At 34.5% G+C, this 26240-nt stretch overlaps 1 protein-coding gene across 4 annotated transcripts in view; it reads left to right on the forward strand.

Annotated features, from left to right (window-relative positions):
- Positions 1-26240, forward strand: part of RNGTT (RNA guanylyltransferase and 5'-phosphatase) — a 264604-nt gene that overhangs the window by 198272 nt on the left and 40092 nt on the right. For all 4 annotated transcript variants that reach the window (XR_012508732.1, XM_010948946.3, XM_074368638.1 and 1 more), the window contains exon 14: positions 24116-24182. Coding sequence is in view for 3 of the 4 variants with exons in the window: in XM_010948946.3 (XP_010947248.1) it covers positions 24116-24182 (67 nt within the window). In the remaining variant the exon portion in view is untranslated. The remainder of the gene's footprint in view (positions 1-24115; positions 24183-26240) is intronic.

Consider the following 26240-nt stretch of genomic DNA (forward strand, 5'->3'; position numbering starts at 1 on the left):
AAGTAGCCATGGTAGTTAAAACTTATTAATCACTATTCAGTAACCGTTTCTTGAAAACCATCTGTGTGCAAACCACATTGTTAGGTGCTGGGAATTAAAAGATGGATAAGCCCTACTCTGAAGGTAAGAGTATCTTGACTGGAGAGACAGATACAGATACATATCAGCGTGACAGATGCTGTACTATCAGTGTGAATAAGGTATTGCAGGAGTCTTATATTACGTGTAAAATATTTTGTCAGTAATAGCACAAAGAAGGTTCCATAGAAGATGGTTCATTTGAGTAGAACTTTGTAAATATATAAACAAGGCATTCAAGATATTTAGTCTGAAAAAAGTCATGAAATTACACGATATATTGATTAAATAACTAGAGTGTATGGTAGTGGAGACTTGAATAAAGTCGACCAGGACCAGATTGTGATAGATCAAGAAAACCAGAGTAGAGAATTAGGACTGACCTTGGAGAGTTAGCGATCAATAAGAAGAATTGATATTATCTCTGCTTTAGAAAGTAGCTGGCTAGAAGATAGAGATCACCCACGTAGTCTAGTCAATTTTACAAGCCAGAAACCTAGGAATCATCTTTGTCTCCCTTACCTAGGTTATACAATGAAGTCCTGTTAGTTTTACTTAGATATTGCTTAAATCTGCAGACTTTCTTTTGTTCCATAGTCATGATCTCAGTTCAGACTAGCACTGTATTTCCTGGACTACCGCAGTAGCCTCTTACCGGTCTTATTGTACTACCCTTATTCTCACCTAGTACATTGTCTGACATTAGTAGGCATTACTAGAACCCTGTCCACACCACTGCCATCGCCTCTCCCCCACCGCACCCCTTTTAGGTTAGCGTTTGCCTGGTGCAGTAGGTTGAAAAGTTTCCCTCAGAAAGGTATGTTGAATGCTTTGGTGCCTATGAATGTGACCCTGTTTGGAAATAGTCTTTGTAGATGGAATCAAAGTGTAAGTTAAGGTGAGGTCATACTGGAATAGGGTGGGCCCTTAATCCTGTAGACTGGTGTCGTTAGAGAGATTGGTAAGAGGAGAAAGGACACAGAGATACAGGAGGAGAGAATTCCATGTGACGAGGGAGACTAGGGTTGACGTGCTGCAGCTCTAAGCCAAGGAAAGCCGAGGATTGTTGGCAAACTACCAGAAGCTAGGAAGAGGCAAGAAAGAATTTCTCACCTATGGGTTTCAGAGTGGGCGTGATGCTGTCAACACCTTGATTTCAGACCTCTGGCCCTAAGAACTGTAAGACGATATGTTTCCGTTGTTTTAAGCCACCCACTTTGTGGTACGTTGTTATGGCAGTCCTAGGAAACCAATACCCCTGGTATATATTGTTTTACCTTTTAACTTGAGTAATTCTCTTTCCTCATAGTTTAGATTTATGTCTTGTAAACGGCACTTAGCTGGATTGATTCTCTTTTGGTTATATTTTGTCTTTTAAATGGAACATTTTGCTTTTTATACAGCAGTCTTTCTAATATTTAAAGAAAAAGGAGTGGTGGAAAGTAAGCCTAGCCACATAATGAAGTGTATAATGATTGTGAGCATTTAATAAGGCTTTAGTTTACTGCAGTTAAGCTATCCTGATAGTCTTCATTCTCTGAAGTGCCCGTGTTTTGGGTTTGGGGGTGTTCATTAGTTAGATTCTGACCTAGTCTGTGTCATGCAGCTCTTCCACCCCTTTTCACGTCTGAACATTGAGAGCTTTGGAAAGATCACTTGTAAAGTAACTTTCTGCTCTGCATTTGCATGATTGAGTATATACAATTGATGCTTATTATTCACAGATTCTGCACTTGTGGGTTCACCTACTAGCTACAATTTATTTGTAATCTCAAAATTAATACTTGCAATGCCTTCACAGTCGCTCATGGGTATGCATAGAGTGACAAAAATTAGGAGTCATCTGATGTACATGTTCCCAGCTGAAGTCGAACAAGGCATTGCTCTGCTTTCTTGTTTTAACTCTCATACTGTAAACAAGTGTCTTTTTTGTGGTGCTGTGTTTTTCACATTTTGGTGCTTTGTGTGTGTGTCTGTGTGTGTGGTTTCACTGTTTAAATGGCCTCCAAACTATAGTGCTAAAGTGCTGTCTAGTGTTCTGAAGTGCAAGAAAGCTATGATGTGCCTTCTGGAGAAAACATGTATGTTAGATAAGCTTCATTCAGGCAGGAGTTACAGCGTTACTGGCCATAAGTTCAATGTTAATGGATCAACAATATATGTTAAATAATAAATCTTTAAACAAAAACACACAGAAAGCAAAGTTATATGTTATTTGGTTGACAAAAACATTACGATCAGAGGATTGCAGGAACCTAAATGCTTTATTTCCCCCAGGAGCAATGGTTCAGTATTCACTAATTCAGTGTTCCTGGTGATTTTATAGAACATAACTACTGAGAATGACAAGAAGGACTGAATATTTTTTTCTTTTACCTTGTCCTTATGCTCCTTGGAATAATAAGCTCTTCTTTTTTCCCTAGGATCTACCATTCTGCACATTGGCGACACTTAATAAATACCTGTTCACTGAATAAATGAATCTTCATGTCTCTCACACAATAGATGACTAATACAGTTGGCCCTTTGCATCCCTGGGTTCTGCATCCTGAGGAGGGCCGACTGTCCTGTGCCATAAATAGTATATGAGGGACTCGAGCATCTTTGGATTTTGGTATCCATGGGGTGGGGGGGTCCTGGAACCAGTCCCCTGGGAATACCAAGTGGGGACTGTACATTTTTGTTGAATAATTAGTACTGAATAATTTATATTTGCCTACAAAAGATACTAGACTAGAATGTTACTTTCATTTTAGAATTTTATTTTGTTGTATTTAAGAAATAAGATTAGACTTCTTTACGTTTTAGAGCTGTATACAGACAGATACCATTGTTATTGATGAAGGGACTTTTTTTCCTCTAATGTCCTAGAATATTGTTATGATTCTGTGAGATCAAAGATGTCATTTTGAAAGTACCTTAGATTTGGAATCCTTATGCTGACAAAAAGTCCTGGAAGTATTTTTGAAACAATAGCATTAGAAATGTTCTGGCAAAATTCCCTGTAATTATGTTTGTCTGCCAAAATTTCACTGGCTAATTTATAATTATGTAAGTTGCTCCTTGGAACTTTTTCAAAGTATACCTGTCATTTGGTTTTCTTTTTTTTAAGTCCATTTTTCATGTATATCTTGTATTATACATACTAGAATGTTTTGATGCATTGTGTATTTCTGCTCATTGAAAGCTCTAAAACCCAGAATTTTTGACCCTCACTATACAGTCTAGCAGAAGCATAGATATTAAACCTTTTAATAACTAACTGTACTTAAGTTACCTAGATAAGTCAATGGCTTGTCATTCTAAAAGTAGACTCCTCCCTGACACCTGTCCATCAAGGGGAAGGAGGTGCTGCCTTGTTACTGCCAGGTGGAAGTGGAAGCCCAGTTTCCCCTCTTGACCTCTGTAGAATGGTGTGGGGAGGGGGCAGCGTTTGGTGGGGAAGACTGGGAGATGCTCCTTATTTCTGCTGATCAGGGGTCTAAGTTCAGAATCCCCTTGTGGATGGGGGTGGAAGTCTAGTTCTTCCATGGTCTTCACTATCATTGTGGTTGTGGAGGAGGATGTCTCTCATGGCTCCCTAGTCAGCTTTCTCTGTCCACATCCTGGCAAAGGTTTGGAGCTCCTTGTTAAAGTCTGGTGAGGATGGACGTCCAGGCCCCCTACTTGGGCTTTGCTGTTAGGGCTGGGGATGGCACAAAGTTTTTTCTGTGGTGGTTTGCTAGAGTAGAGTGGTGATTACCTAAAAGTTTTCTGTCTTGCTAGGCTGTCCATTTCCTGGATGGAGAGAGCAGGCTTTTCTTGGGGCTTTTTTCTGGTCTTCTCCCGTTGGCTTATTGGCTTCTCTTGTTCCCAGTCTAAAATGCATGAAGCAAAAAATAAAAACACCTAGGGTATTTATTACCATGTTCCTTGGGTCTTAAGCTCCCTACTTGGTATACCTTCTTCTCTCTACCCTTTAATGTCTTCTTCTGTTCATATATACAATGCCCCTGGTTTTTAGTTGTACTTAGTGGGAGAAATAGGGAAAAGTTTGTCTACCGTCTTCCTGGAAGCAGAAGTCCCAGTAACATGTAGTTTAATTTACAAAATTTAATTTTGTGTAACTTTTAAGAAGAATTGACGCTGTAGTTGCTTGCTAATTACTTATTGAATTAAAAGTGGTGCATAGTTCTTTAGAAAGGTTGTTTCCAGCCAAGAGCTTTGTGAATTGAGAAAAAGAAGGTGCAAATAAGATAAACACTTGATGCATTTATGCCAAGTTAGTTTTTAACTGTATCAGTTTCTACACTACTTAGTAAACATAGTTTTTGATTTAGATGAGGAAAGTTAGAGTGTATTATACTGACAATAACTTCAGTCTTTTCCTATAATTTTCATTGTTATCTCCGGAAACTGGTTCTGTTACATTCAGTTTCTCTTGGATGATCATTTATCTTTTAATTGTTCTGTGGATTCTGGGCTTTTGTTACATAACCACAGATCACCTTTGGAGCCAGTGAGCTGGCCAGAGCATCTATTCTAAATTATAAGTTGTCACTTACTTTCACGCTACTCTATATCCTTTGAAAGACGAAGGTGCAGATGAGTCAGGTAATTTTCATCAAATGCTGTTAGAGTATTCAGTGTAGATTTTTAAAGGTGCATTTTCAGAATTTCAGTTTGAATAATGACTTAAGTTTAAATTTTAATTGGACTGAGCATTTTGATCATTTTTTTATTTTCACAATATTTTACCCAGTTAAAGTAAATAATGTCTTCATGAGGTAGGATAGTTATCTCCATTTTACAGATGGGGAAATTGAGAAATATCATTTAGTTTATGACTTATCCAAGAGCATTCAGTGAATTGAGATTAGTCTGGAATAAGAGGCCAAGACTGGAACGCTAAATATTTTTTTTACCACCATCTTGTGCTCAGCCCAATAGACCATGCCGGTAACCAAATTAAATTTATATATCTTTCAAAATGAGAGCAAGAGGGGAAAAAGGTTATCCATTTAGAACTTTAGCTTCAGACATGGTTCGTAAATATCTAATTTTTCAGTCTGATGCATCAAGAATGTTTCATCATTATCATATCCCCTTTTTCATATGCAGCATAATAAAAAGTCCATAATACAAGACAGTAATTTCAAGAAAATACGGATTTCTCCTTAGCAAGAAATATGATCATTATTTGAATTTTTTATAATTTAAAGAAATACTGAAAAGTGATATGTATAACAAACATGTAAATGTAGTATATATACTTGCCATTAAATATATTACATATCTACATCTTAACATATTGTACATATGCAATATAACACTTACTCAAAATGTATGGTAGGTTTACAAACTATCAATGCTTATCATATTAAAGACTACTAACTATAAAATTAAGTTGGAACATGGAAACTGGTTTATTAAAATTAAATTCTATATTCATCTTCTATTAGTTTTAAATATTTGTATAAAATATCTTATAGTAGTTTGTTATACTATGTTGGGAAGAATTTATTACTAAACATTAAGAGTCTAGGTTCTTGAGTTAGCTCATATTTTGCTAAATATATTGATCATGGAAGCATATTTACAGATTTGTCTTTGGAAATTGGAATCCTCATGTCGCAGTTCATTATTGATAATGTAGCACCATGGAGAATTTTTCTCTGCAATTTTTTTTTTCTTTTCACCTTTTCCACTATTCCTAAGATTCTCCTTTTATACTCTATTATTAAAATTCTAGCCAACGTCTGGTTAAACTGGGTAATAATGTACGCTTTCCCATTCAGTGCTTATATTTTTCACAGTGGGTATTTTATTTAAAATGGCTCAGTTCAAGGTGATACTAAAAAAGTTCAAAATTAAAGTCTGTGTCTCAGTTGTCCAAGATTAGGAATGCCTATAACAAAACTAAATTATTAAAAACTTTATTCCTCAAATCCAAACTAATTCCCCTCTACCTTTGAAGTTCCTTACGTTTTTTTGTTAGTAAAATTTGTTGTATTTTGTCTCGTATTATAGTGAGCTGTTAACTTTAGCCTTGCAGTACGTAATACATTGTTTTATACTGCCTATTCTCAAGTACGTATTTTGAATCAAATTCATTTCCCTAAAGACATGATAAGCACGTGACTCCTTTCTGATATCTAGGTTTTAATATGGGTATGTTGATTTTCTTTCTATTCCACTTGCTTCTTTTTGTGCTGTCAAATTACGTGTTCATTTTTAGCTTTATTGTCTATCCATAGTTTATTTCACCTGGTTGGATCATAAGATTTTGTTTCTCCAATAATCTTTTCATTTGCATGGTGAAAAATCAGATGGTTATTAATCAATTATTTTAAAATATAAATTCCACTGTAACAAATGCCATCTAAATAACTAGTTCAACCAGAAGAGTGCCTGCCACATTGTAGGTGCTCAAAAAATGAATAATTGGATGAATGAAAGAACTAACGAATGGTTCTTATAACCTTTCTGTTTAATGGTTTGTCCACTTATTTATAGGTAATATCATATTCAAGTATCTGTTAAAAATTCTTAAGTTTAATTTATACTCCCTGGTGCTAAAAGCTGCTTCTCTGCTTGAACATGCTACATGAAGCCTGTTAACTATTAACTTGTTACATCTAAAGTTATCCAAAGTGGGTTGATAGGTTAGGCCCCATTAAACAGAATTGCATAGAATTGTTAATGAGATATAACATGTGTGAAGGGAGTCTACAGAGTGTAAATGACTATGCAAAGTGTAGTTCATTTATTAGGCAAGCTTTTATTATTAAAATGGAACCAGTAATACATGCTAAATAATACTACTGTACTATAACTTTATTTCTTAGAAAATGCAATGTATATTTGAGCGTATATACTGGATTGTATAGATTGTCAAGATATAGGCTAAGCTATATCTTATTCTCGGCAAGATGTCTTTAGGTGTTCCTAAATAATTAGAAATATGCAATCATAAGAAAAATTACAAAGAATAACTATATAGTATATAATCTTGATAGATAATTATTAGAAAACAAATTTCTCAATGTCAAAGCTATAATTGAAATCTTTTTTTTGTAATTGAAGTTTTGAGGGAAATCATTTTGGATTAAACATTAGTAGTTTGGTTTTATTTGTACAAAATATTGAAAGGCTGAACATTGAAAGATTAAAACTTGTCATGCGATTATTCAAGAATATGGCTAGATTTTTCTGTTTATTTTAAGTAAGACAATGAAGGAAACAAGTCGAGCAGTTTCTTTCTAGATGAAAATGTATTGTGTCATTGAAAAAGATTTCCAATTCCACCCAAGAAAACATTTAAGTATGTTAGTAATATCTGACTCTTTTAAGCCAAAAGTAATTTACTAAGAATAATCTGACTTTAAAAAGTCGCTGTGAAATCTTCTGTTTCTTAGGTTATAATTTTGAATCTTTAGAAGGCTACATAATTTTTCTCTTAACTTGTACAAGGAGAGGGAGTATACCTTTTTCTATAAAATTTTTCTTTCACTGATGTTATTTTGTTGTCCCCTAACATTTGTATGTAATAGGATAGTACAAAGTACTGTAGACTTATTATTCAAAGGAAACATGTCCTTTCAGAGATCCTTTGCTGTCTAGACCTTTATTTTACCAGCAGTCATGAACAGATTGTACTTAACTATTGAGATTAATATGGCTGCAAGGCATCATTTAAAAAATAATTTTAAATCTCATGCTTGGAAAATATGAAGGATAATTAAAATCTGGTGTCTAATATATAAAATAGCCATTTTAATGCAAATATCATTTTTATTTATATTTTGATCACTTTATCGTAATAATAAATCTATTGGTCCTTTTTTTTTCTAAAAGAACCTACTTATGATTTCAGATGGATAAAGGCAGCAGTCTTAACCTTTAGCCCATATATTGTGCATTTAAATACATACATATAATAAAACTTCGTTATTTTAGATTAGGCTCTTTTAGGATTCTGGATGTAGTTTGTACACAAGTTGAGTAGAAGTTCACTTTTATTACCTAAAAAATTCATATTATAAATACATTTTTAAAAGTATATTTAATCTTGCTGAGGGTGTCTTAGTTAAGGTTACCATAGTATACTCGACAGCCTGGGTAGCCTAAACAACATTTATTTCGTAACCATTCTGGAGGCTGGAAGACCAAGATCAGGTTGCCAGCGTGGTTGGGTTCTCGGTGAGAGCCCTCTTCCTTATTGTGTCCTCACATGGGCTTCCTTAGTTTGTGGCCTAGAAAGTAGGTCTTTTACCCTTGGGATAGTGGTCAGTAAGGTAACCAGGCAACCAAGGTGAAATGTGCTGGCTGCAGAAGCCCTCTGGAACTCAGTGATACAAAAAAAAGGATTTGAAAGAAATAGTTTGTCACTGTGGCATGAAAGAGAGGGCCTTTAGATTGCACAATCTGAAAGACTTCCTCCTTTCCCCAGCCCTTCTGGAACCTCCTGCCTGGTCCAGGAAAATCTGAGCCCATCAACCCAAATTACAAAATGTACTGATATGGCATCAATTCAAACATACTACTGTAAAAAAGAGGAAAGAAAAAAACATGAGAAAGAGAAGCAAACTGTACTGGCAGATGAAATCTTACGTGGTGGACTCCTTGTACCTGAGTCCATCGGTCCTCTGTGTCTTCAGCATATTACCTTGAATGATGGAGCTTGGTTTTTTGGTGTCTTTCGCTAAAAAATTGTTCTTGAGGATAGAGTCTGTTGTTCCAGCAGAAAACATAGTACCCATGGCCTTGAAGACCTTTTGCACTTTGGAGAGGGGGTGAATACTTTAGATAACAGCATTTGTCATGATTTGGAAAAGGACTGCCATCAAAATCGCTCTAAATTAAGATAAAGTGGTGTCAACTAGGATTTCCCCTGGTTTGTAGCTTCATATTTCAGAGAATTGTTTAACTATCTTCTGAGAAACACTTCTTACCTATTTCCTTGCTCAAGAGAATGAAAACCCTAAGACTTCTGCACTCACCCTCTCCCTCTCACCCTCTCTCTCCCTAAGAAGTCAAAGAGTTCACTATAATAATTTTCTGAATTCTTTGATGAAATTACTCCTATTGATCTAATTCTGCTTAAACCAAATGATAAATGGTCCCTGAAATATGATTTCTTTCTTTCTAGCACAACCAGTCAACACCTTAGTTTGGAATACAAAGATAGCAGATATAAGCTATATCTTTTACATCTTATATGTCCTATAAGTCAGGTATAATTCCTAATTTTTTTAATACCTATGACTAACTTAGTATTTTAAAGTATTTTTATTGGTCAGAACATTTGATAAATGAAAAAAAAATCTAATTCTAACTTTTAAGGTAAAAGAATCTAGTTGATATGACCACTGGGCTCTTTTTCCTGAATGAATTTCTACTCAGCAAATTTTGTGAATTATAAATAATGTTATTTCAAATATATTAACTGTCTTACAAAGAATCCTTGTCTAAATGGATTCTTTTCCTTTCATAGTGCTCCTGACACCCAACAACTCTCCCTTCCCTTCATACAGAGAGATATGAAGAATCAGTAGCTTAAAGTGAACCACTGTATTTATAGTCAGTTATTTGTATTAACATACACTTGATCCATTGGAAATTTCATTTCAAACTGTATTACATGTATGAGGTTATTTTTATAATAGTGTTCTTCATATCCTAGAATGGTGATAATTGAAAGTATTGAACTCTTCCTAGTTGATAAGCAACTGCATAATTTGAGTTTCACTTTGTCAGACTACTTTTAAAATTATAGTTAAAATTTTCAATAAATATAAATTTATTTATGTACTTTATAAGCAACATTGGTAGGTAGTTTATAAACAACATTATGTGGACTCTGAAAAAATGAAGCAAGGTATTTTGGGTGATTTCAATAATGGCAGTAGCAGATAAATAAAATCTAATTTGCCATTTCTTTTCAGGATGTCTTCACTTTAGATTACTATACTTTATAATCTTTTGAGTACCTCTCTAATGAATGACAAACTGTTGAAATTTAACTTAAGTACTTATGAAATAGTTTCCCTTAGTAGCTATGCATCTTTAGGTTTTACTTTTATTCATGCCATGTACACATACGGAGTTGTTTTACTTTATTTTAAGCTACTTTGATTTTGCCTTACTAAATTATGTTTTACCTTATAAAATAGTTGAAATGTGCTTGCCCTTTTCAGGTATTTTGGTAAAATTCTATTTAAAACCAGTACTAGTTGAAAATGTTTTTTCAGCTTTCAGTTTGCTGCTTGGAACCATTTAAATTAAAGAATTGTACTAATATGCCCTTCTTACCTGATACCCGACTGGGAAATCTGAGTGCTGTTTCTCATATATAGTAACATTTCTTTACATCCATCTCTAGGTTATGTATATATAATAGATAAATCCACAGCATCCTTTCCTTCTCATTAGCTATGTATTTTCCCTGATGGTAAAGATTGTTATTCTTGTAAGCATTGTACCTTGCAACATAAAATGTGAAGGCATCAACACTTTCTTATAAAATTATCTGGTCCCAGAGGCAGTACATTGCTTTACCTCATTGAATTACCCAAAGAAGACTTACTGTTCCTCTCTCTCCCCACAAAAAGGGCTTTTCAGTGCGTCCATGTTCATATCTCAATATTCATCACAGTTCTAAGACTTGCCTCATGCTACCTGTCTGCAGCTGCCGCCTTGCTTTTCTTAATTAAAGAAAAAGTCATGAGAACAACTTTTATGTTTTTGCAGTCAGCGAGTATAAGCAGGTTAAATCTCTCTTAGCTGGTTAACTGAAGTCTTTCTATTGTTGGACTCTCTTATGTTATTCTGTTGACTTCTCTTGTCTTCTCTGCTCTCTCATCCTTCCTATTCTCATCCCGGTAATTCACGTATCAAATCAGACTCCTGATGCAGAAATTCTAGTCTTAGAAAGAGGCTATTTTAAAATTAAAATTATTTTGAGTATCACTTGCTAGAAAGTGAAAGGAGACTCTGAACTTGTGAGCTCTAAAATAATAACCAGACTTTAGGCAGTGAAGTGAAATATTTAAGTTTGATCTTAGAAATAAATTCACTTGGGCTCTACTAGTCATAATCAGAACATTTACAAAACAATGTTTGCTGACTGTTGTGGCACAGATGCTTTCAGGTGTTTTAGTTCTAGCTAAGGGTGTAATACAGCAATACTTTTAAAATTTGCATGAATACCTCAAGTTTATTTTTCTGAAACTAGACTGAAGAAGAATTTTAATTTTAGGAAGCTGTTAAGCTTCTTCATTATTTCTGTTATGCCTCATCTGTCATCTCATTTGTAGAAATCCTACTTTAAATTTTCCGAGACCGGGTAATCTTTATCTTGTTTAGATCGAGCTAGAACTTCAGCTGTCGGTTTTGGTTTTGCATATCAAACTATTTTATGGCAAAGTAATCTACATATAAATTTGCTTCATATCCACTAAAAACTCTACATGATATTTCTCAGTATTTTTTTAAGCTGACTTAATATCAGTGATTAGTTCTTCCCTAAGGAGGTGTGTTGTTTTTTGGTTTTTTCCTTCTGTTTTTTTTTTCCTTTAGTTTTTTACTTACCAAGCATCCATTGATCACTCACCTTGTGTCAGGCACTGTACTAGAGGCTTGGGATTATAATATAAAATGTTATATGGTGCCATTTCATGGCATTTGATAAGAGAGTCTTAAAATATGAAAACTTTTATCAGTGGTTCCAATGTTGAGTTGTATATTGAGAGCACACATCTGGAGAAATCCCCTGAATACTTGCATGTGAGTTTGCACTTAATATGCAAGCCTCTACTTTCAGGATTGAAAAGTCTTCAGTAGTCAGAAGATTACTGCACTACATAGTTCCTGTGAGTCTGTTGTAGAATTTGCCAGTTTGTCTCAGTTTCTCGTGGTTTAACTGCCTCACACCTGCTGCCTTTTTAAGACTATGGGTTCCCAAGGCAGGGATCATCTTTTTGTCTCTGATAGCTGGCCTAGAGTCTGGCATACACTATAAATACATGATATATAAGAAACGATTCAATTTTATAAAGAGAAAGAAGGTAGGGAAGAGCCAACATTGAATAGAGGTTTGACCTAATTTTCTTCTCTTGTTGACTTTCTCTTTTTTCCCTTCTTGTTCCTCCTTTCAAAGAAGTAGGCCATGTTGATTTAAGGGGTACTCTGCACACCTGAAGAGGTTGGATAGCGTTTTGCAAGCCCCGAACTGATTTTATCACTCAGAGTTGATCATGTGGGGAATTAATTATCCTTAACCAAACTTCTTAATTATTAAAACGGTGCCTATACAGCATGAGAATTAAGAACAAAGAGCCATAGGAAGAGAAGTTTGATTCCCAGTTCGACCTTTTACAAGCTGTGTACCCTTAGGCAAATTAGTAATTAATATTAGCTTCCATATCTATTAAATGGAGATAATAACGGTACCTAACTCATGGGATTCTATGACAAGATTAAATGACAATTCTAAATTCCTAACACTAAAGAAGTAATCAAATTAAAATTAATACCAGAGAGAAGACCAATGTAATGTAAAATTGAGCTTAGCACAAGGGCCTTGCACACTGAAGTTCTCAGGGAATAACAACTGTAATTATTATTATTATTGTTGCCATTGTAACTCTCAGCACTAATTTATAGTAATACAGTCGGCCTTTAAACAACACAGGTTTGAACTGCCCAGGTCCACTTATTTGCAGATTTTTTTCAAGAGTAAATACTACCATCCTACAGGATCCATGGTTGGTTGAATCTGTGTATGAGGAATATGTATAGGGAGGGTGGACTGTGAGTTATACTCAGCTTTTTGACTTTGTTGAGGGTCGGTGCCCCTAATCTCTGTGTGGTTCAAGGGTCAACTGTGTATCATTTCATGTATATGTGTATACACACACACACACACCTGTAATACACACAAATATGTACATACTCAGCTCACTATTTACAGCATCTCATTTCTAATCTAACTACTCAGAGATTTACTTAGTCCTCAGAAGATTATTTTGTTACTATGTGATCAAAGAAAAAGAGTTAGGTTTTCTTGAGAGATATTTCACCCAGGCTGTAATAGAGCTTGGAAAATTATAACTTCCACGTTAGTGGATACTTTTATAGCATCCAGATAACTCATCTCTGCTAATTATGTCAGTTGGTCTCTATTTCCCCCTCTGACGATCCACTTCTCTTTTTCTCCCTCTTTCATACATGCAGACACACATTCTGACAGGTTTATATTTTTTAACTCAATTATTTGTCATTAAAAAAACTTCAGTATTTTGTAAAAGGCAATTAATGTTTTCTTTTTTTTAAAACATCCTGTGTGTTGGAAATATATACCTTGGTAATTTAATGTATTCAACTGATTTAGATTGAGCAGACATTAATTAAGGAATACATTATTTCATGTAATCCTCAAAAGATTTCTGTGAAGTAAGTCATAACTATTTGCCCAACAAAATATTGAAGCTACGGAGGAGTTAAGTGAGTTGCCTCAGGTTATGCAAGTAATAAGCACCGTAGTTAAGGATCGGACTTACAGTGTGATTTCAAGCCACCCTTTACGCAGCATCATAACAGCCTGAACAAAAAGGACCTAGAAATCTTCATTGGTGAGTCATCTGTCTGAGAGTAGATTACTTCCATAAATAGTGTCCATTCTCTAGTGATTTTTAGTTGATTCAACTTCAGAATGATCATTCCTAACCTTGTAACCCTTCTTGTTAACGGGCAGAATTGGGAAAAAATAAAAAGTTACAGATCTCTGAGAAAAGAAAAAGTGTTGAAGTTGGGAAGGTATCAGATAAATGGAGGGCCAGGTAGCTTTAGCAAGGAGACTAGGAGAGCTCAAGAATGTATGTATAGCAATACAGATGAATTGAAAGGTGGATAAACTTGTACCCTCAAGACTGGATCTTCTCCATCCAGTGGGAAACGAAAGTGTTTTTTGGAGTGAGAAGAGAAAAGAATGGGGCTGAGAAATTTAGAGAGAGGAGGAGGTCTGGAACAAGCTCTGGCGGAATCAAGAAGAGAAGAATGTTTGAAGTTGTTGACAGACTTGTATTTTAGGAATAGATATTTTGGAGCTTTCTAAAATTGTGATAAAACATGCATAAAATGTACCATTTTAACCATTTCTAAGTGTACAAATCAGTGATGCTAAGTACATTCTCAGTGTTGTGCAACAGTTTACAGAGCTTTTTTTATCGTCTCAAACAGAAATTCTGTACCCATTAAACAATAACTCCCTGTTCCTTTTTCACCTTGGTCTCTGGTAACCACTATTCCTTTCTATGATTTTGACTGTGCTGGGTACCTCATATAAGTGGAGTCATACAGTATTTGTCCTTTTGTGACTTATTTCTCTTAGCATAGGGTTTTCACGGTTCATCAGTGTTGTAGCATGTTGGTATTTCATTTCATTCCTTTTTAAGACTGAATAATATTCCATAAACAAAATATATACCACATTTTGTTTTTCAGTTGTTAATGGTCGTATGGATTATAACGTTGTTGTGAACAATGCTGCTGTGAACACTGATGCAGAAAGGAATGGGTTTTAAAACTACATCTTAAAAAATCTTATGAAATGACTACTTAATTATACTTCCATACTGTTTAACTCTTTCTGAAAACCTGGTTAGATTATTTGAGGAAGAGATAGCATTGTATGACAACCCCTCATGGATTTGCTGAGCACATTCTGAGGTTATAATGTCCATAACCCACTTGAATTCATATCAGTCACTTAACAGAGTGGAAAAAATGAATGGAAAAGTATTGTGATTGTTAGGCAACCTCCATCCCACTTTTTGGGAATAACTGAATTAGTTTCACAATAAGGATATGAGGATTTTCAGTCATTTATAAAATGTGGTCCTAGACAGCTTGGTAACTTTTAGTTTATATCTGTGGTTTTTAAGAAATGTTAAAATTATCATATTTTATAGCACTGCCAGCACTGTCTAGTGAAGGTATCTTTCTTACAGATGTCTCATGATTTCCTAGAATCAGCCGTGAGATTCTGGACCTTTGTCTTGAATACTTAGACTAGATTATAGTTGCTACATTACTGAGGTTGAACTGTCTCGCACGTTATGTTAACTTTTGTTAGTTGATCAAGGCATATGTAGAGGATAAATACAGTGATTTATAAGCAAAGTAATTTATGTGCAATTCAGTGTTCTAGTCACATTTAAATCTGAAGTCATTAAAAATAGTTCTAATATTATGTCATTTGTCATCAATATGTTTTGAATAGATATCAAAATAAAGGATAAAATGAACTGTCATAGTTCAGATTCTTTTACATGAGCTATTCAGCTAGGTAAAAAGTTCCTTCAGGGGCTTTACAAACTAAACCAGTCAACAGTTTCTTTGAACAAAGGAACATACTGATTGACTTAAGGCAGGAACTGTCCGTTAACTCACAATAGGCTCATTCATATTTATAGAGTCCTGAAAATGATAAAGAATTAATTACTTTAAAAAATAATGATAGCTAGTACATGACCAGCAATGAAAAAATACTAATTCAATACCTGCTGTAATCTATATTTTAAGAAGAGGGATGCATATGTAATATTTACTAGGGGAGTTGTCAAATTAAAATTAATAGTAGAGGGAAGCTCGGTATACTGTGTAGTCCTATCAGTGAGGCACTGAGGCAGTTCTCTGTAGTTTCAGTTATGGTTCATGTGTCAGTCATCATTTTGTGGAGAGTTCTGTGAAGCTGAAATTCAGATCTGCAGTAATTCTTTTCAACGTGGAATATAACAGCCTCAGTCATTCTGGGATGTGTGATTTAAAAAACAACATTTTTCTCTTTGATTGATCATAGCTATTATTGAAATAGCTGGTAACATGTGACATGGTGCTATAATTTAGACTGAAAAAAATGAAATTGTGAATTGTATCCACTCAGCTTAAAACTTCTGTTTCTAGTCTCTGCAGCATCTTTTATACTTTTCTGCAGAAATGGCTTCTTAACATAATGTTCCTACATTTTCCCAGGGGAAAAGGAGGACTTCATAGTCAAATTCTTGTTCAAAGTATTCAAGGGAAACTCATACAATAAAAATAGAGGGGGAAAAATAAAATAAGGTTCAGAATTTCCCAATATAGGAAATGAACATTTTATTTATTTTATTTTATTAACCTTTTAACAAATACGCTTTACACATACATCATGGGATCAGTGTCAAGGAGATGAAAATTTATGGGTATGATGGTGATTCAGGTGATTTCAGGTGTTTAGATTGGAAGCTAATCCCTACATAAATCATTCTCCCCTCTCTTCTTTTGTAGGTAGAAATAAGCTAAAGCAAAAAACTAGGTATGGAGCTCAATATGTTTAACGATTTCCCTGTTAAAATCCACTTTTCAAACTATTCTGTTTCATGTTTACACAGACAATTCTTCAAATAAGAACTCAGCTATCCATTTAGAATGATCAGGGTGGATGGATTTAGAATTATTTGTAGACTCAGTTTACAATATGGCCTGTGAACATTTGTAGACTTTCTTTTTTAAAAAATATGTTTAACAAAATTTGGAAGATGAAGTTTATGTATTTTTATAGCTTTATTGAGGAGTAATTAATATATGGTAAATTGCAGATAGTTAAAGTATACATTTGATTTTTAAGTGTGAAATCATCACTCCCAGAACAAGGTGATGAACATGTCCATCACCCCAAAAGTTGCCTCCTGCTGCTTGTTAAGCCCTAAGCCCTCCCTCCCTGTCTCCTCCTACACCCTTTACTCTGTTTTCTGGCAGCTACTGCTATTGGATATCCATTTTCTAGAATCTCACAGAAATGGAAACATACAATATGTGTGTGTCCCTCCCCTCTCCCCACTTTGGCTTCCTTCAACATTAGATTCATCCATGTTGTTACATGTGTCAGTAGTCCATTTCTTTATTGTCGTATAGATACATCACAGGTTACTTATCCATTCTAATGTGTGTGAATGGACATTTGAGATGTTTTCAGTCTTTGGCTATTTTGAATCAAGTCACCGTGAAACTTGGGTACAAGTCTTTCCATAGACATATGCTTTCATTTGTCTTGAAATGGGGTTGGCAATTTTTTTTTCACTAAAGGACCAGATAGTAAATATTTCAGGCTTTATGGGCACTGTGGTCCCAGAGCCACTTCTTTTGTTTCCCTTCTCTCGGGTACCACTGTGCTACCTCTTGTCTGGTTTCTGAAAACCATTGTATGACGTTATAGTTTTAGTTGTTTAGTGGGAGTAGGGCCTAGGTCAGCTCTTGTTACTCATATGTTGACTCGGAGTGGAAAATTTGTCTATACATTTTTAATGCACTTATGTTTCTTTTTGCAATTTTAATGCCTTTCTGTTTAAAACTGTTATGCCCAGACATGTGAGTTCTGTATTTTCGTATTATCTTTATGCCGTAGACTATATAGCTCTATTTCTAAGAAGGGGATGAGTGGCTTGTGGATTCCCTAGAAGCTTTCTTTAAAGATTTAAGTATTTCTTAAAATACTCGTCTATTTATAAGGAATATTAAAATATGTTAATATACCAATTAATATTGTACCCCTCATTTAGGAGTCACTCTTACTCTCTTACTGATTGCTTATGTTGGTCTTTGTGCTTTTTATATTAAGACCTTTTATACTATGAAATATAATACACATACAGAAAAGTACATAAAACATAAATGATAAATGTACAACTTAATGAACTTTCATGTATCCAACACACATTGAACCACTACTCAGAACAAGAAAGGAAATATTGCCAGCATCCTAAATACCTCCATTATGCTCTTTCTTATTCACAAACTTCTCTCTTCCAGCAAAGATATACCAGTTATCTGTACTTCCATGATTTTTTTTTTTGATTTCCTGCTCTTTTTTATACTTCTGTTACTTAGATATGCATCTCTAATCTTTAGGGTTTGGTTTTGCCTGGTTTTTAACCTTACATGAATGCAACCCTATTTATATTTGACTTTTGCTCAGTGTTATGATTTTGAAATCATCCATAATGTATGGAATTCATTTCTTTTCACTGTTATATATATGTAACAATTTTATATATAGGCATTTGGATGGATGGCACTTGGGGGTGATTACTCACAATAGCCAGTCATATTTGTATGTGAGCTTCAGGACACGTGCACGCACATGTCTGTTGGGTACCTAAAATTGGAATTGCCGGGTCCTAGGGTATGTGTATATTCAGCTTAGGAGATAATGTGTGTTATAGATTTCTTCTACTTGGTGGCTTCTTTCAGTGTCATTATAATGTCTCTCTAAAAAAAATTCTATCTCCCTCACCCCCCCCCAATTTTATTGAGATATAGTTGACATATAACATTGTATTAGGTTAAGGTGTACAACATAATGATTTGATATTGTGAAATGATCACCACAATAAGTTTAGTTAACATCCATCACCTCACATGGCTACAGTTTTTTTTTTTCTCGTGATGAGAACTTTTAGATCTAATCTTTTAACAACTTTCAAATATACAATATAATATTGTTAACTGTAGTCACCATGCTGTATGTTACATCCCTAGAATTTATTTGTCTTTTAACAGAAAGTTTGTGACTTTTGACTGCCTTCACCCATTTCCTTCACTCCCCACTTTTGACCATCACTGATCTGTTCTTTTTCTATGACTTTGGTCTTTTTAGAGTCCACATATAAATAAGTGAGGTGATGTGGTATTTTTTATTTTAAAATAATTTTAGACATATAGAAAAGTTGCAAAAATAGTACAGAGTATTCCTGTATATCTCACATATGTTTCCCTTATTGTTAACTTTGAGAAATAAACCTTGCTACAATACTAAGAACTTCTCTACATTCCTTATTCTAATTTTGCTGCTTTCCCCACTAATATCCTTTTTCTCAAGGATCCAACCCAGGATCCCACACTGCACTTAGTTTTCACGTCTCCTTAATATAATCTGTGACAGTATCTCACTTTTGCTTTTCATGATCTTGACACTTTTTGAAGAATACTAGTCAGTTATTGTATGGAATGCCCCTCAGTTTGATTTTGGGGGGAGGATATTTTTTGGCAGGAACACAATGGATGTGATAATGTGCCCTTCTAGGTGCATTATATGGTGTTTAGGGGGTGGAAGGGTCTTGTTGGTAATTTTGATTATTCAGTTAAGTTAGTCTGCTGAGTTTCTGTACTCTAAAGTTGCTATATATATAATATATATGTAATAATCAATGAGTATTTTCTGGGGAGAAACTATGAGGCTAGGCAAATAACATGTTTCTCATCCTACCTTTGTCTTTCAATGGTTTTTGCCTGTAACAATCATTACTGCGGTGTTTTTCAGTTTCAATTTGATGAATATTTAAAATATGATGAATTCAGTTTCCTTCATTTTCTTCAGTGCATTAATTGGGATTGAACTGTAAAGAACAACTGTCCCCTCTTCGTCCTATATTTATTTACATTAGTAAGGACTTAGGAATATTTTACTCCATGGGTTATAACCCAGCACTGTGATTTTATTTTGCTATTTTGACTTAGGTCATTGGGAGCACCTTCAGTTTGGTTTCTGTGTCTTTTTGACGTACCCTCTTCACGTTTCATACCTCCTGGGCTTATCTTCTGGGCTTATCTTAAACTTTCCTTCCCTGTGTCTAGGAATCAGCCCTTTCTCCAAGGAGCCCAGTTTTGTTTTGTTTTTTTCTTCCCCTTTTTAATTGGAGAATGATGGTTGGAAGCACAGATCTAGGTTCTAGGCGTGGTCGTTGCTGCTAGGGGCTATTACAGACCCTCACAGTTGTATCATATACTGACATGCACCTCCACACACACTTATATATATTTCTTTATCTGTGACTATATTAAAAACCAGGAGTTCCTACTAATAGCTCTGATTGTATCCCAGCATCATCATGTTAATTCTATCCTTTCCCCTTTTCTTATTTAGAGTCCTTTGTACAGTGAGCAATCTGCATCTCCTTATCCATGATATATTTACTTGTTTGTTAAATCCTTGCGTACAATGAAGTATTTTCAGTAACTAACCCATAACCCTGTGAGAAACAAGTTTACAAACTCAAGGACTATATTTGTGTACAGTTCTTTTTATCTGTAGCCTTACAGATTATCATCAAAATTCTGTTTTCTGAAGTTACTCAAGTTAGTTCTTTTTCATCCCCATCCTCCTTAATAATGTGGGATATTACTCATTTGTATCTAGTTACACATTATGTTGGCATTAATTCTCTGAGTGTTGGTTGCTCAACATTTCTTACATACCTTTGCAAAATGATTTAACTTTCTGTTGTTTACTTCAGCATTGTATTTATCCTTCTTATTTATTATTTCTGTTATTTATTTCACCCAATGTATATTTCACAGGCATCACTTTCAGGTAATTTATTCCTATTGGCACACAGATTCTTTATTTAAGCATGTTATTGCTATTGATGGTGGTTTTCTGCTTTTTTTTTTTTTCTTCATGAAAATCTAGAGCATTTTGTTATTCTTGCACCAGTGTTTAGAAAGCAAACCAAAAGAGAAAAGTATAGGCTATGAAAAGTCTGTAAGGATAATAATAAACTCATTGGTTCATCCGAGTTTCATCAGGGCCTAATAGTATATGCTGCTTTTACTTACATTTGACTAGAAGGCTCAGAATAATGCAGGCCTTCTCAATAATGTGCATTTTCTCAAATTCAGAAGAGCCCTATTGATCCCATATTAAGTGCATTTGCTTTCTCTTTTTTTTCCTAGTAGTAAGTGTATTGGATAGAGTCTGCTCTTTGGAGAACTTGCTCTTTGGTGTAGAAGTAGGATTTTGTTTAAGTCAGTCAGTATTCAAGATACTGCAAGTTTTTTCAAAGTATTTTGTTGCAGTGGAAAAACATATCAGTTAGTGGGTAATGTAATTATGGCCCGTAGACAGAACAGTTAATTTTGAGTTATTGAGCTTATTTTTAGAAAGATCCCCTTTGCCTTTTTTAACTTTTAATTTGAAATAATTATAGACTCAATTTCCTTCTAAAGCAGTTTTTTCTAAGCCCCATATATCATCAGTGAATGATGGTGAATGAGGTTCTTTTAAATAATGTTCATTCTATTACCTGGCAAGTTTTATTTATCCTTTATGTGAGAAACTTTTCTGGAAATAATCTTGTGGCTTTCTTTGCAGGGCAGATACTTACTGATATTTGTATTTGGGAAATTGAAGCAAAATGAACATTATTCTTGCCTATCTTTACTTTCTTCAAAAGCTCTAATATATTTTCTTTTTTTTCTAGCAGTGCCTTCTTATTGCTACTTTCCAAAAATGTCTTTGGTAGTCACACTATAGAAGCATTTAGTTACAAGCAAATATTTTGAGAGTTATTAGCCCATGAATAAAGGTTAAGTTAATGTTCACTTAACGGAAGGGAAATCAGTTACCTGGTAGTTAGTGAGCCATGGGTTCTATTTTAACATACACGTATAAATGCAACTATTAGTGCTGAATTAATGCCTTTACTCTGGGGATTTAAAATGTGTGATTGCTATATTCCATGTAAGTACCCTGCCATAATAAAATGGTGCCTGCCTATTGTTTGACAATAATTATGTATACAATTTGCCAAAATAATTTTTGAAAGGCAAAAACATATAAAGAAGTGTCTCATTTTAAAAGTTGAAATTTGTATTCTCAAAGTATTATTTTCAACATAGCGGGCCTTTAAATTATGATACATATTAAAACCTACTCACATGAAGGTGGTAATATAATTGATGGTAAGGAATTATACGGACATGAATGAGAAAGAGCAGTATTTTAAAAGTGAAATGTATGTATGCTCTGTAACTGATGTATTTAAGATATTTCTTGTTTAGAGGGTAGTTATTAGATAGGCAAGTGGAGGAAGGAGAACACACTAAATAGTATATTGGCAAGCTGCCTAAAATGCATATGCACAGTAATTAGAGGCATATTGATTTTTAAATGTCAGCCAGCTTTTATTCTCTTCCTTTTTGAGTGTCTATTTGTATGAACAGCAACTATTCTTACTTCTAAAAGGGGTTTATCAAGCTTTTTGTGAACATTTGTTATGTAGGGAATAAATTACCACTGCTATATATAGCTAACATTAAATTTGTGATACTAGCAATTTATGAGAGATTTGAAGTTTTGTTGGTTGGATTAATTTCTTATTTGTCAAATGATGGCTAAGAAACTCTCCATTTCACAGTTGAGATTTGGGGACTTTTCTTATACTTTCTACTTGCATCCAGTGAACAAGTGCCTTTAGTCATGTTTATAACCTTTAGCAACATGCTGAAATACATTACTACAGGTATCACATTCCAAACTTAAGTAGCTTTTTGCTAAATTGGTTTAATTTAATTTATTATTGTGTTTATCATCTATTTGCATTTAGTGGCCTTTAATGCTTTCTAGGCCTTTAAAGAATGCAGGGCACAGAGGATGTTCCTGGGAAACTGAATATCTATCTATCTTATTTCATAAAATCTGAGGTGCTTTAAGAGTGTGCTTTACTAATCTTACAAGACCAAGTCAATAGAAGGTAATGTAGGGTGGGATGGGGACTTTCCCTTCTTTTCTTCTAGGTTCTTTAGTCTAATAATTAAATTGACATACGACAGATTAGCAGGAGAAGAATTACAAATGTAATTTAGTATGTATGGTGTCCCCAAAGAGAAGAGGCTCAAAGGCAAGTTGGGCTTATGTGCCATCCCAAGCTAAGGAGTGGGATGGGGCCCAGTCTTCACAAGGGAGGTGAGAAGAGCAGATGTTTGGTGATTAGAAGTCTGCCCTGCTGTGCAGATAGGTCTTTCAGATAAAAAAGTTATCTCTGGGAATAGTTCTTCTGAACCAGGCCCCCTATCTAAATTCTAAGTTAAGGGAGAGGTAAAAGTTTTTTTCTGAGTCTGCTGGATCTTAATTGCCTTCAGCTCAAAATAATCAACGTCAAAGTGGCATATTTTGGGGTGGCCTGTCCTCCCCCTCAGTAATCACACAATCACCTCACACTATAACCTGGTGACAATGATTATAAGATACCATTGAGTAATAACTTTAATTATGCCCTTCTCATACCCTGCACAACTCCACACTCCACAAATGCACTTCTTCGTCTTCTTCCTACTCCCTTTACCCCTGGATAACCATGTATTTGTTCTCTATGTCTGTGAGTTTGTTTCCTTTTTTTAGATAAGTTCATTTGTGTCCTTTTTTTAAGATTCATATGGTATTTTTCTTTCTCTTTCTGGCTTATTTCACTTAGAATGACCATCTCTAGTTTCTTCCATGTTGCTGCAAATGGCATTATTTTATTCTTTTTTATGGCTGAGTAGTATTCCAGTGTGTGTGTGTGTGTGTGTGTGTGTGTGTGTGTGTGTGTACGTACATGTACATATACCACGTCTTCTTTATCCAGTCAGCTGTCAGTGGGCATTTGGATTGTTTCCATGCCTTGGCTATTGTAAATAGTGCTGCTGTGAACATTGGGGTGTACATATCTTCAAATTATATTTTCTCCAGATATATGCCCAGGAGTGGTTTTGCTGGATCTTATGGTAACTCTATTTTTAATTTTTTAAGGAACCTCCATGCTGCCCTCCATAGTGACTGCACCAATTTACATCCCCACCAACAGTGCAGGAGGGTTCCTTTTTCTCCACACCCTCTCCAGCATTTATTGTTTGCAGTTTTTTTAATGATGGCCATTCTGAGTGGTGTAAGGTGATACCTCATTGTAGTTTTGATTTTATGCATTATTATTTTAATCCTCCCCTATGTAGTAATTTTACTAAAATTATTAATATGTTAGGTTGTTTTACATTTAAGTTGCTATTCTCAATATTTACCCAATATTTTCTGAAATATAAGAATTATTTCTTTGCTTATTACTATCCCATCATGCAGAAGACAAGAATAATTACATAGAGATTAATTTTTCATAGAAATTATGTTACACAAATTTTGATAATTATAGAACTTTATATTTAATGAAGAGTATTTTATAAGTAATGCTTTTTTTTTCCTTTGTAGGTTACTTCCTCAAAACATTGGCCTTCTCTATGTTGGAGGTTATGACAGACCCTTTGCGCAAATCAAGGTATGATTGTTTATTTTCCAATATACTTTTTCTAGATATAGTTCACTTGTCCAAAACCCACCCAAACCCTGCAAATAACTACCTCGAAAATACTGTGAATGTGAATTATTAATTTCACTTGCTTTTGCATATCTGCTGAAAAAGTAATTCATTTTTTCAGTGAATTGATTAATTTAATAATCTTGCCCATAGTAGAACTGACTTTGACCAAAGCACTTCAGTGATTAATTAAGAAGAGTACAATTTAGAACCACATTACCCTTTTGACAATAGAATTTTTTGACTGCTTTATTGAGATATAATAGTCATACAATAAAATGTACATATTTAAACTGTACAATTTGACATTGTTACCCTTATACTTGTGAAACCATCACCACAATCAAGATAATGAACATATCTATCACCCCCAACAGTTTCCTTGTGGCCCTTTGAGTACCTTCCTTTTGCCCCTCCTTCTTCCCTTTGAGTTCCCAGGGCAACCACTGATCTAATCATTATAGGTTAATTTGCACTTTCCAGAATTTTATATAAATAGAATCATACAATATTTCTTTCTCTCTCTCTTTCAGCTTCTTTCATTCAGCGTAATAATTTTGAGATTCACCCATGTTGTTACACTTTAGTGGTTCATTCTTTTTTATTGCCGAGTAGTATTTCATTATATGGTTATAGCACAATTTCTTTATCCTTTTCACACATTGGTGGACATTTGGGTTGTTCCTACTTTTTGGTTATTATAAAAAAAGGTGCTGTGAACATTTGTATACAAGTCTCGGGATGGACATATACTTTCATTTCTCTTGAGTAAATACCTAAGACCAAAATGGCTGAGTTAAATGGCAGTTGTATGTTATAACTTTCTCAGAAACTACAAAACTGTTTCCCCACCGGCAGAGTGAGTGCCAGTTCTTCCATATCCTCATCAGCATTTGGTGTGGTCAGTCTTTTTAAGGGTTCAGCCATTCTTATAGGTATAGAGTATTTCACTGTAGTTTTAATTTGCATTTCTGATTAAATGAATTAAATGAATGTTGAGCATCTTCTCATATGCTTATTTGCCATCTGTACATCTCTAGTGAAGTGCATATTCAAAACTTGCCGTGTTTTAATTGGGTATTTTGCTTTCTTACCGTTGAGTTTTGAGCATTCTTTATATTCTGGATGTAAGTCCTTTATCAGATATGGGATTTTTCTTAACAGGGTCCTGAAAGAGCAAAAATTCTTAACATTGATGAAGTTCAGTTTGTTCATTTTTTTTTATGGCTCATTCTTTTAGTGTTGATCTAAGGAAATATTTACCTAACCCAAAGTCACAGAGATTTTTCTCCTATGTGTTTTTCTAGAATCTTTATAGTTTTAGGCCTTATTTAGGTCTATTATCCAATTGAGTTCAATTTTGTATAGGATGCAAGGTTCAAGGTATAGAGGAATGTTGTCCCCCCACAACCCAACCTTTTTTGGCACATGGATATTCAGTTGTTCCAAAACCACTTGTTAAAAAGACTATTCTTTCCATTGTTGAAGTGCCTTTACATCTTGTTGAAAATCAGTTCATCCTTTGTGTGTGAATCTATTTCTGGACTCTTTATTCTGTTGCATTGACCTGTGTGTCTGTCCCTCTAGCAATATCACACTATCTCGACTTTTTGTAGCTGTAGAGTAAGTCATGGAGTCAGGTAGTGTAAATCCTTCAACTGTGTTCTTTTTCAGAGTTGCTTAGGTTACTGTAGGTTCCTTTAATTTCCATGTGAATGTCTGAATCATCTTGTCAATTTTTATAAAAATGCCTGGAATTTTGGTTTGGATCACATTGAATCTGTAGATCTATTTGAAGAGAAGTGACATCATAACAATATTGAATCTTACAATTCATAAAGACCACATATTTCTCCATTCATTTAGATATTAAATGTCTCTCAGCAATATTTTGTTGTTTCAGTGTGTTGGTCTTGTACACTTAAAATAAATTTATCTGTAAACATTTTATATCTGTGATGCTATTATAAAGTATTTTTTAATTTTAGTTTCTAATTGTTCATTGGTAGTACATAAAAA

This window comes from Camelus bactrianus, chromosome 8 (assembly GCF_048773025.1).
Source record: "Camelus bactrianus isolate YW-2024 breed Bactrian camel chromosome 8, ASM4877302v1, whole genome shotgun sequence".
Taxonomy (NCBI): Eukaryota; Metazoa; Chordata; class Mammalia; order Artiodactyla; family Camelidae; genus Camelus; species Camelus bactrianus.